Here is a 13,543-nt window from a genome sequence, read left to right as displayed (position 1 = left end):
CCAGGAACAATTGAAATTGAAAATGCCTTTCGGTGTGCGTCATAACCGCATATATATTTAAATAAAAATTGGATTACTTACACGTTAAATTATAAAAATTTATGCACATACAACAATTCCTATTAACTTTATTAACATTAACTTTAAAACAAATAAATAAATTTGATTCAAACTTTACGTAGGACAAACACAAAATATTGATGGGTATTGAATTTGGGGGTTATGTTGTTTTGGATTTATTCATTCCTCCACGGTCCAAACACTTAAAAATTGGTAAGTAAACTAAATTATTTGTACAGTTAAATTGTTATATATTGCATCTTTTTAGTATATATCAGTTTATGCGTGTTAGATATTCCTTTTCCGTAAATAATATTCATCACTTTCTATTTATATCTTATTTGTATGTATAATAGGCCATTCCTTATAATATATACAGTGTGGGCCACTTGAAGGAGACGTCTTCTTTTTGTATTTTCAATTGAGTGTAATAATATTAGTACTGTTACAGTTGTACATTTACCATAATCTATATTACATATATAAAAACAACATATTTTGTAGAAATATTTATTATTCATTACAGACATCGATGTTGTTGTATAAGACGTGGGACATATGTAGCATTTATGTGTCCTTTTCTGTCGTATGCCACAAAGCGTGTCTATCACGCTTCTCTTCCGTATCGAACTTCTTACCACAAGTCACACATTTAATTTTATTTTCCTCATTATGTACGTCGTTCATGTGCTGCTTTTTGTAGCACATCTTAGAGAAACGTCTTGTACAGTAATCACACTTGTATATTTTCAGTGCGGATTTCTGTGGTGGCAGTTGCTGATGTTGTTCCGTGTTTTGGGTTGTGTCCTTTTTTTGTTCAGGCTGACCCAACGGCACAACAACTTCTTCCTTTTTCCAACTCAATTGTTGCTGATTGTTAGGATTCAACGCGCTTGTAGCTTCCATTTGTGGGTCATCTGTCAAGGTTTGTCCTGGAGTTAGCTGCTGCGACTGTTCTGGAAGACACAATTCTTCTTGGACTGGAGCCCGCTGCTTCTCTTGTTGACCACTGGAGCAGCCCGACTGCAGCTGTTTGTTGTTAGTATCAGAAGCTTCCTGTTGAAAAGCTGAGAGTAATGGTACTTCTTGTGGACTCGATTGTTGCTGCTCGTTAGAGGCTTGCAGATGAAAACAAAAAAGCAATGGGAATATAAATTGTCCTTGAATATTAGGATGAACTGAATCCATGTGTACAGTTTTCTCAGACAATTTGTCGAAACGCATCAAACAAATATCACATCCATAATTCTTAAAAAAATCTTCTTGTCGGCGTGCAGGAACCAGCAAAGGCGACCGCTGCCGTTGCTTCGTCTTAACTACCTGTTGTTGCAGTCTTTGATCATTCTGAATCAATTCATTCGAAAGCTTCCGCTTCTTTGAATTTACTTGTTGTGTTCTTTGATTATTCTTAGTAACTCCAAGATTATTGGTTACTGGAGGTTGCATTTGTTGACCACTTGTCAACGGGACTCCTTCTGGACTTAACTGCTTCTGTTGTTGTTGTTCCACCGTTTTTTGGGGATTCGAACGCTTCCGCTTCTTTGAATTTACTTGTTGTAGTTGGTTTCGTTGATTATCCTCAGTAATCGCAGGTTGCACTTGTTGACCATTTGTCACCGGGGCTTCTGGAGTTAACTGCTTATGTTGTTGTTCCATCGTTTTTTGAGGATTCGAAAGCTTCTGCTTCTTTGAATTTACTTGTAGTTGGTTTCGTTGATTATCCTCAGTAATCACAGGGTTATTGTTTCCTGCAGGTTGCACTTGTTGACCATTTGTCACCGGGGCTTCTTCTGGAGTTAACTGCTTCTGTTGTTGCACCGTAAAAATAAACCCTCCTGCTGGATTTTGATGTTGGATGAGGTAGTATCCTTGAAGGTACTGTCCATTAAAATATCTTTGTTCACTAACTTGTGGGGGCACGAAGACTGTTTTTTGCTGCATGATGTGAGGTTGGAAGTATATCGGAGGAACTTGTAACTGACAGTGCAGCTGGGAATTATGATGGGGTTGTCTTAAGTCTTGAATGTTGTTAGAGTTTTGTCCGTTGTTTTGAAGATATAAACTTTTATGGTTATTCATGACTTTAAACGATTGTTCAAATAGAGTTTCGGTGTGACTTTGAATGATAACTGCATGCTGTTAAATAGAAAGCTGGGTACCTTAAATTAGGTAGACTCTCCTATGTTAATTTTGTTAAACAATTGAAACAGGTAGTCATGTCCTTATAATCCTTTTAATGAATCCATTTTAATCTAAATACAATTGATAATGATTAATTTATAAAATATGGTAAAAATCAAATTAATTACAGGTAACATTAGTACTGTAAATTTGATTTGGTTTATTAAAAAAGTTTATGGCCATTAATATCTATAATTCAAGCTTGTTATTGCCTTTTTAATACTTATAATTTTAAATAAAAATGCATTGATTATACATTACATTCATAATAGTATCCTTTGAATCTACATAAAATAAAACAATCCGTGTTATCCTGGTCGACTAATGGTACGTTATTCGAAATTTATAGGTAATAATTATTCAGATTTATGAGATTCCCAGTGAAATAAAACGCATTTTTATTATACTAAACTCATAATCAACATAAAAGTTCCTATTCTGGAAAGTAAAATAACAATAAAACCAGTGGCTAAGAGCCCAATGGCGAACGAAGATTGTCACCCCACAATGCTAAACTGATATATCAGCTACAGTCGTCGTTAATTCGATACAATACCATCTGAAAAGGGACGAGGGAACTCCACTTGGGTTATTACAGCTAAACATAAAAATAAAATAATTTTCCTTCTGTTTCTAAATTTATTCTAGTTACATATTTGTATAAAATTTATAGTTAATCTATTTGGAAATACATCCAAGAAATTATTATGCTGTTTTAGATGAGTTAGCTCTCTTCATTTTCATTATCTTCAACAGTGGAGTTTCCCAAAGAATATGCAGAAAAAAGTATGGAATATTTAGTTACAAATGTTACTTAATGTTTTCCCAATGATTACTATATTCACAGGTTTTCACTTTTTTTAATAAAAAATAAAATTTTTGAAAATATTCCTCACTTTTTTCCACCACTGTACCTTAAATTTTAATAAATTTACTTCTATATTTATCTCTCGATGACACTTATCCTAAAATGGTGTTCACAACAATCGCATAAAGCCAGTGGAGATCTCATCCCCCTTCAAGATTGTAGTATTACTAATCGAGACACACCCCTATCATCAGTATTCATTGTGAACGAAAGAGGACCACCGGCAGCCCGATTTAATGGTGCCCTCCGCTACGATCTCGCTCTTTATGCAGCCAGATACGCCTTAATTTACTTACTGCCAGTCGATTCGGCTCTATCTCTGGAGAAGCGTGTCGAATCCATTTGCGTTTATGGGAAAATGATGTGGTCCACATACTCATCTGCTGTGATTGCTGTGCACGTTAGAAATGCGATTTTGAACTTCCCATGTCGAATTGTTGTAGTATGGGTTGTCAATTATTTTGAATATATAATCAGATACTTTATGTTTCTGTTATTGGATTAGATTGGATGGAGTCTTACATTACACTTGATTTTTCTGTCTTTTACTTTAAATTAAACTATTAAACATTGATAGTTAATTGAAGGATTATTTATTACAAGTGAGGGTCGAGTACAAGAATCGAGTACTATTGGTTTTCTTGTAGTTTTTCATTTTTTAAAATAAATCTTCTATATGACTGAGTTTTTATTTTATTTTCTTCTCCTTTATAATAAATATATGCTATTTTTTTATAATAATTTTTATCTATAGTTTATTCACATAAGGTACAGAATGAAGTAAACAATGTTTGAATGTTTGAATAGAGTATAGCTGCCTACTTACCTTGATTCATATACGTTCATAGTTTAGCATTGTTTCTTTGGCCAAAAGGAGTATTGTTGAAGTACTCGTAAGAGATTCTCTCCAATGAGATGCCGGTACTACCCTTAAGATGACGAAATAATATTCCTATACGTAAAAATTCAATATAAATATAGAAAATAAGACATAAGATAAGATATGGTTAGATATGTTTATGTTAGTTTAGACTAAGGTACCACCTCTATTTTACATTGAAGGTCTACAAAAATCTGAGAAGGGAGAGATTTTAAGAACACGTTAAATTTTCCTTTATTCTATCTCTGATTCTGTATGCAGTTGGCGTCGAGTACTCTGAAGTAGTATCACTACTTTTCCACTTTCTAGGTAATCCCAAGTTTTAAAAGCAGAAAATCTGGTAAACTGGCAGTACATTGTGAGATCTTGCGATACTACCTTTAATAGGTAGGTGGTACCCTCTTGTTAGTCATATTTAGTGTAATACTCTCCGACTAGTCATATTCAGAGTAGATGATTATGAATATTGGTATTTGGTACTAATGTGTGTAAAAATATTCCCTCACCCAAAAAAATAAAAATATATTTATAATAACTATTATAAACAGACTATATAAAAAACAATATTACACATGTGGCTCATTAGATCAGTTGGTTCCTTTGTCCAAAAGGTATATCGTTGAAGTACTCGTAAAAGATTCAAAATATTATTCTCTCTAATGAACCACCGGTACTACCTATAAGATGACGAAATGACAATTCTATATGTAAAATTTTTATTTTTCAGTTACTCATTGTCTATAGAAAATAAAATACAGATAATGGACAGATTTATTTAATTATTTATGTTAGTTTAGGTATGGTACCACTTCTATTTTACATTGAAGGTCTGCAAAAATCTGAGAAAGGAGAGTTGAAAGTCCAGAGATGTTGAGAACACTTCAAAGTAACTAACTATTACGTTAAATTTTCCTTTATTCTATCCCTGATTCTGTATGCATTTGGTATCGAGTACTCTAAAGTAGTATCACTACTTTTCTACTTTCTAGGTAGGTTTTAAAAGCAGACAATCTGGTAAACTGGCAGTACATTGTGAGGTCTTGGGGGGGTACTACCTTTAGTAGGTAGGTAGTAAGAACTATCTAGCTAGTCATATTCAATGCAATACTCTCTGGCTAGTCATATTCAGTGTGGTTAATGATACACTGAATATGAATATTGGTATTCGGTACTAATGTGTGTAATAGTATTCCCCCACCTAAAAAATAAAAACTATTTATAATAACTGTTACGAATAGACTATGTAAAAAACAATATTGTACAGGTGGCCCATTAGCTCAGTTGGTTAGAGCGTCGTGCTAATAACGCGAAGGTCGCGGGTTCGATCCCCTCATGGGCCAACTTTTTTTACTATTATTTTTTCTAAAATTTGAAATATTTAATGTGCACAATACTTTACAAAAGTTTAGTAACTTCTATAATAAAGAACCTAATCACACTTTTTTCATTAAGGAAACTATTTTTAACTAAAAATAACGTGTTTAATAGTTTATATACAAATATTTATAATATAATATAATATAATATGGTTCAACAATATTTTTAAATCAAAATATAAAAGTTTATTGTACATATTTTGTTAAATAAATAAATTTTACTTCGTTTTTTTCATTGCAATAAAAATATAATTTTGGTTGATTAATAAAATATTAAATATAAATTATTTTCTTGAGTTATCTTGTGAGTTACAAATACAATTTAATAAACTTTGGTTTGGTTTGAAGACGAGTTTTCGAAAATTCACAAATCTGATGCTAATAACATAGGGTGGGAATCAAGGGGATACACAGCAATATATCACATTAATTAAAACAGCAATATTTGAATTTTGAACATTAATAATTCATACGTTATCAGTTTGATAAATCTTTATGGGTATCGTTATTACGTATGCACATATTTAGTGCTACAACTTGTAATGAACAGCGTTTAATGCATGGCATTATATCTAGTTAGTTTTGGTCATTAATTATACGGACTAGACTGTAATTTTATGAATTGAAATAAGCTGCAGACTATAAAAATTTTCGGACATAAAACGCGTGTCACCTGTAAAAATTACTCACCCTATATAACTGCTTAATTACTGATATCTTATATTTAATGATTAACGTATAATAATAAAATGTCATTTACGACTCTTTTGACATTACACGTAATTAAATACAAAAGTAACTGTATTTTTATGCCTCAATTTTAATAAAAATTATATTTTAGTAACTGTATTATTAATTTAAATTAAAATATTCTATTATTATTTATTATATAAGACCAATATATTTAATTTAATTATTAGTTAAATTAATTTATTTTAATATATAAAAATAATGAATAGTTTAGTTGAAATTTTTATTTGTAGGATTGTATTTATTTAAATTTTCTTCATTATTATCAATTTAATTAATTAATGCTTAGCTGTTAATATATCAAATGTGATTAGATAAAATTGCATTTTTATGAAAACTATATTCTTAAAACAATACATCTCTTCTGTCAAAGGTATTGGATTACAAAAGTATGACAGTTAATATAAATAATAACCGATAATATTTAAAATTTGTATTTTAGAAGAATGTCTAGTAATTATTTTAAGGAAATAGTGATTCATTAATGTAATATTTTGATTAAAAAGTATTTTTTCTGATTAAATTTGAAAAATTAACAGCTAATATTTAATACTAATTGTTAATATTTCATATTATTATGAATATTTTAACAATTTATTAAAATATTAGCTGTTAATATATAAAATTTTATTACCATTTTTATGAAAAGTATATTTATAAAATAATCTCTTTTGCCAAAGATATGAGATTCTAAAAGTACATGGTCAAAAAAAAATATATATATTTTTATGAACACATATTTCAGAAACAATTTTTTTATGCTTCAGAAAATTTGTTGTATTTTAGAAGAATGCCTATTAATTATTTTAATAAAATTTTACTTTATAAATGGAATATTTTAATAAAAAAGTATTTTTCTGATTAAATTTAAAATATTTACAGCTATTATTTAATACTAATTGTTAATATTTCATATTATTATGAATATTTGAACAATTTATTTAAATATTAGCTGTTAATATTCCAAATTTGGTCTTGAAAAAAACTATATGAATACATCTTATTTATAAAATACCAATACTATGCAAACCTTTTTTATTAAATTTGAAATATTAACAGCTAATATTTAATACTACTTATTAATATTTAATATTATTATAAATATTTTAACAGTTTATTTAAATATTAGCTGTAAATATATCTGATTTAATTAAATAATATAGGTATTTTGTACAAAACAATTTTTTTGGTAATGTTAACAGAATGTTGAAATATTAACATCTAATATTTAATACTGATTGTTATTATTTAATTTTGTTATTAATATTTTAACAATTTATATAAATATTAGCTGTTAATTTATCAAATTTGAAATAAAAACCATCTACAGCAATGTTGTTATTAAAATTTTAACAGTTAATAGTTAGAAGTAGTATTAACTGTTAATATTCCAAATTTGATTAGAAAAAGATGATATTTTATGAACACATATTTTACAAATGACAGATTTTAAAAGAATGCTCAGTAATTATTTTAATAGAACATTTTTTCATATGTTAATATATCAAATTTGATCATGTAATATTACTTTGTCATTTAGTATATATTATATCAGAAATTAAGTATTTGTATAAAATAGAATTATTCTCATAACCTTGTTGGGTGTTGTTCCTTCAAATGTAAAATATTCATACAATTAATACAAATAATAATAATAGTTTTGAATATTCAGACACCGTTTCAACATTTAATAAAATTTATATAAGTTGTTCACCACCCACGTTGTTATTAATTAATAAAAAAACATCCCCGATTAAAACAAAATTCAATCACCTGTCGCTCATAAATTCGCAAAACATTTTTGCATCGTGCGAAATCTATTTTCGTTAGATAGCGTCGAGTTATCAATTGACAAGTAAATCTCGGGTTGCGACAGGTTCCATAATGGGATCCATTCAGCAAATACGTTACCAAGTAAAAACCCATCCACAACACAGAATAATCTAAATCAGATCAGCTATTTTCGTGCTCCGCAACGATCGTGTATCTATCAGGGGGGGTGGAGGGCGTTTGCTTTTGCAATCCTACGGTTCCGCATTGTTGCTAACACCCCCCAATGATATATGTTGCATTTACATCCACGTATCTATCTACGTGTGGATTTATTAAATGGCTAAAAAATTTGTCTTAACAGAATTAAAATAATCATACTTAAACTTAATACTCACCCTTAGGTGGTGGGTGCGTGTGTTGTGACTCAGCATGTAATTCATTAAAAGCTATTTACACCACGTTAACGCTGACAAGCTGCAACTAATCACGGTCTTATTAAATTACTTAAACAAAATGTAACTTTAGATGTGCAATCTACCCTTCGTTTAAAAACCACCTGGCCTTTGATTGTGTGCCAACCAACTGTGAAACGCAACTTAACAAATCATTAAGTCGGAAGGGGTGTGAAGATTAAATTAATTACTGTAAACTATTAAAGAATTATTGTTTAATATTTTATTTTTTAATTCTATTGATATTATTAATTAATATTAAACATTTTCAGGGATTTATTATAATTGGTAATTGTATGGGCACGTAATGAGGTGTCCATAGAAAGGGCAGCTGATAAAAGTCAATGCAGATGTTCACCTTTCAATCGGTATATTAAACTGACATATTGTTTCTATATTTTTGTGTACAATTGTTCAGAGGAAATCTAAAAAAGTAGAATAGAATTAAATAAATACAATCCTACAAATAAAAATTCGTATTCAGTATTCATTATTTTTATATATTAAAATAAATTAATTTAACTAATATTAAAACAAATTGTTAAAATATTCATAATAATATTAAATATTAACAATTAGTATTAAATATTAGCTGCGAATATTTTAAATTTAACCAGAAAAAATACTTTTTTATGAAAATATTGCATTTATGAAGTAATATTTTTATAAAATAATTAATTTGATAAATTAACTTAATATTTATATAATTTTTTAAACTGTAATAATAAAATTAAATATATCAATCAGTATTAAATATTAGGTGTTAATATTTCAACTTTCTTTTAACATTATCAAAAAATTTGTTTTGTACAAAAATAGTATTTCATAAATACCTATTTTATTTAATTAAATCAGATATATTTACAGCTAATATTTAAATAAATTTTTTAAAATATTTATAATAATATTTCAAATTTAATTAGAAAAAAATAGGTTTACATAGAATTGGTATTTTATAAATAAAATGTATTCATATAGTTTTTTTAAGACCAAATTTGAAATATTAACAGATAATATTTAAACAAATTGTTAAAAAATTCATAATAATATTAAATATTAGCAATAAGTATTAAATATTAGCTGTGAATATTTTAAATTTAATCAGAAAAAATACTTTTTTATCAAAATATTGCATTTATGAAGTAATATTTTTATAAAATAATTAATAGACATTCTTCTAAAATAAAACATTATCAAAAATTTTCTGATGCACAGAAAAATTATTTCTGAAATATGTGTTCATAAAAAGAGAGAAAAGGGATTGTTTTATAAATATATTTTTCATAAAATTGGTAATCAAATTTGAAATATTAACAGCTAATATTTTAATAAATTGTTAAAATATTCATGTAATATTAAAAATTAACAATTAGTATTAAATATTAGCTGTTAATTTTTTAAATTTAATCAGAAAAAATACTTTTTGATTAAAATATTACACTAATGAATCACTATTTTTATAAAATAATTTCTAGACATTCTTCTAAAATACAATATTAACAAAAAAAATGTGTTGGCACAGAAATAGTATTTTAGCATTATTTTTTAGTAATATTGTTTTCCGACCAAATTTTAAATATTAACAGCTATTATGTATATTAACCGTCATCCAATATCTTTGACAGATGCATTGTTTTAAGAATATAGTTTCCATAAAAATGCAATTTTATCTAATCACATTAGATATATTAAAAGCTAATAAATAATTAAACTGTTAAAGTATACATAATATTAAATATTAACAACTAGTACAAAATAATTTAATTTTTTTCTGACTAAATCATTATTTAATATTAGCTGTTAATATTTCAAATTTAATAAGAAAAAAACTTTATCATTTAATTATAAAAAATTTGTGGCCAAATAACAATTATTAACAGCTAATTTAAAATTGCCTTTTATGAATATCTTATTTTTTAATGAATTTATTCCAGTACATAATTAATATTTATTAAACAATTTGTTAACAACGTTTTTATAAGTTTAAGCTAATTTAAATCATAAAAATTAAGCAAGTGACATTATTAATTGTCCAAACTTATTTTAGTTAACGTGAGCAATGTTAATAAACTTATTTGTCATAGTTTTGCCGCATTATTTAACAAATCGTTAAAAAACAATTTTTATATAACATGACAAAATGATTATATGAAAACATTGAAATTCTCTATGGACTATGTTTTTTAGTTAGTAGTTAGTATTATAGTTTTTTCCGAGTATCTAATAACGTACTTATTAAAATTATTATTTTATCATCGACATTATAAATTGTAATTTACTTATCATGTTGGAACAGACATTTTTGGGGAATTCTTTCGACAAGAAGAAAATAGGGTTTATAATACAGAGGATGGTGAGAAGAAAATGGCAATGTTTTAAAATACGTTAAGGTGCAAAGTCGAGACTTTAACGATAAATCGACAAGGGAACGGATTTTGAAAGACGATGTGCTCTGCACTGAGCCATATTATAATATCACCGTATTTAATTTTACTAAAGCTGTCCAAAAATAAGACGACGTGCGGTCATCCTCATTCTTTCCTAATACTGGATAAGTTTTACCACACATTCCAATTAACATGTAAAGTGTCCAAAAAATTGTAAAGCTCCGACAACGTTATACACAGGGTGCGCATATGCAAGCAGCAGAAACACTGTGGCGAAGGCTGTCATAGTGAATAGATTCTTCAAACGATTTCCATCCTCATGGGTATGCCCGCCGTCCCACCTAAACCGCACACACGTCCATGAGGAGGAAATCCTTGATCATTCGAGCTCGTGGCCCTCCATGAAGTGCGTACGCACTTCCAGGTGGCTCGCCAGCTCCAGCACGTAGCCCTGCAACGACGGGTGCTCGAGCAGTTCCGCCTCCGGCAACGGTGGTTGGCATCTGGGACAGTATTGGCGTCCTCTGAATGCCCGGTGCAGGTGCAGCACCACGTCGCAGGAACAACAGGCGGAGGAAATCGTCGCCGAAGAACTGAATGAATATTAATGAAGTGATTCAATTATTAGACACCAACATGAATCTAAAGTACTAAGTAAATTTGCAGATAACTGGGGAGGAAAACTTTATAAAATTTGTTGTTTTCCTCTGAGGTCTTGCGCATCATCTTTTAGCTACTCAGTTATTGAGCAATTAACCAGTTCACAATGGTTTTATCTAATATTAGCTTATGTTATGCTATTATTAACTGTAGGAATTTAATTTTAAAATACAGTCAGTGACAAACAAATTGCAACACTAAGAAGGCGGTGTGTGGATTGATAGTCCCCAAAACCGAAGAAGAGAAGGCATCAGACGTCGAAGGGGTACAAATGTAGCTCCAGAGCGACGTCTAAGACTTATGGCCTTCAGAGACCGATTTTAGACAACTAGATCTTTGACTGATGAGTGGTTAAGAGAAGAAGGGTATGTAGTAATTGTCCGAACGGTCTATCTCCGTATAAGGTCATTTGGACTGCAGTATTCTCAGCCCCATCTTTTGCTACCTCTGACCGCTGAGAATCGAAGACAACGACTACACTGGTGTAGAGAACGACAACATTCGAATGTGGAAAGGCATCCAGTCACCTTCTCTGATTAATCCCAATTCTGCTTGGGTTAACATGATGGGCCAAAAAGACTCAGACGACGACGGGGAAAAACACGTCAACCTCAGTTTGATGTTAAGGGACATGTACACCGAACAATGGGCGTCACGGTATGGGGTGCTACTGCTCATGTAAGTAGGTCACCTTTAGTCTTTATTAGAGGCAACATGACAGCGCAACATTATCTTCAGGAATTAGTGGAGCCGAATGTTCTTCCTTACCTTAATCGGCCCAAGGATCCAATATTTCAGCAATATAATACTCTAACCCATGTTTCCAGGATTAGTCTAAACTTTTTTGAAAACACCCATGTGAATTTGATGGCATGGCTAGCCATATCTCCCGACCTGTCACCCATGGAACATGTTTGGGATATGATGAGCAGAAAGCTATGAAATTTACCCCAACCCTCACGGACTTTGGGGGTTCTAAGACATGAAGTATGGTTAGCTTGGGATACCACACCTCAAGAGGAAATAGATCACCTCATTGAATCAGTGCGAAGACCTGTTGGGGAAGTATTTAGATAACATCGATAGACCAACACATTATTAACTAAATTATTTAAAAAAAATCATTGTTTCCAAATTATAATCGTGGCTTGCCATAACATGTATGTTTTACCACAAGAATAATAAATTTATACACCTCCTTCCTCGTGTTTTTTTGTCATTGAGTATATTAGGGGGACGGGAATATAATGAGTAATGTCTATTCGAAGGTCTAAATTTAAACTAAATATTTTTTTTTATAAATTAGTACTTCTTAGTTTACTTTTTATGTGATAATGAGTAGGTAAAACATGGTCAGCCATTTTAGCTGCCGTATTTGATGATAGGTATAGTAAGTCAACCCTTACAACCCCATAAAATCTAAACCGATAATTGAAAACATACAAAATTAGATATTCAATCAGTTGACCATGTCTTACAAGGGTCAACCAGGATATAGAAACATGCGTCTTGCTTGTTATTCACTAAGCTAATTTCCTATAACAAATATATGCGACAACACTACTGACTTTGCGTTTCCGTTTGACGATATGGCCGCAACAAACAAACCGATTGAGGAAACCATAGATCAAACATTTCTTTTCTTTCGGGACACATTTTCTCTACGAACATTCATTCGGACACCGTAATATATTCCAATGGCACAACATATCGTGATCTATGTATGCTAATTTTTGGAAAATATATTATTTCGTTGTCTTAAACTCACAATCAGCATAAAATCAGATTAAATAATTAAAACACATTTGTAGGTATAAGTGGTAACCGTTTTCAACCACCCCAGCTAAATGAGAGAATGTAATTAAGCAGACGCAGAAAGTGTCACTTAATTAGCCGCGTGCACTGATAATGGCCCTTTTAATTAAGGGGGTGCTCAAGAATGTGATACATAAGGACCTTAAATGTAATTTTAATTTTAAGGGTCGCCCAGGCATTGTTTGGTTTGAAAATAGTTTTGTTTTAAGGGTGTTTCTACTGCTCAATAACAGAATGAATAATATTAATAATAAGTCCCTTTATTGCCATATAATTTACATAAATAAAATATAATAATATACATATAAACATACATAAACTTCCCTATGCAAAACCCATCC

General features: G+C 29.8%; 2 protein-coding genes and 1 non-coding gene across 3 annotated transcripts in view; 1 reads left to right on the top strand and 2 right to left on the bottom strand.

Moving 5' to 3' along the window:
• The window catches only part of LOC109604214 (DNA-binding protein D-ETS-3), a 149,987-nt gene extending 149,797 nt beyond the window's left edge, over positions 1 to 190 (bottom strand). The window contains exon 1 of the mRNA XM_049962839.1: positions 82 to 190. The gene's annotated coding sequence lies outside the window, so the exon portion shown is untranslated. The remainder of the gene's footprint in view (positions 1 to 81) is intronic.
• Positions 191 to 627: 437 nt separating this feature from the next.
• On the bottom strand, positions 628 to 2,139 carry LOC109603486 (transcription factor SPT20 homolog). Its single transcript, XM_020019986.2, has one exon. It carries the CDS (start codon positions 2,137 to 2,139, stop codon positions 628 to 630), a length of 1,512 nt encoding a protein of 503 aa, XP_019875545.2.
• A 3,116-nt stretch (positions 2,140 to 5,255) lies between these two features.
• Trnai-aau (transfer RNA isoleucine (anticodon AAU)) lies at positions 5,256 to 5,329 on the top strand. The gene has a single exon. It is a non-coding gene; the product is annotated as a tRNA-Ile (tRNA).
• Positions 5,330 to 13,543: the final 8,214 nt, after the last annotated feature.

Source organism: Aethina tumida, chromosome 2 (assembly GCF_024364675.1).
Source record: "Aethina tumida isolate Nest 87 chromosome 2, icAetTumi1.1, whole genome shotgun sequence".
Classification (NCBI taxonomy): Eukaryota; Metazoa; Arthropoda; class Insecta; order Coleoptera; family Nitidulidae; genus Aethina; species Aethina tumida.
Note: the sequence above shows the minus strand (reverse complement) of the source record. Positions and strands in the feature narration are given on the sequence as shown.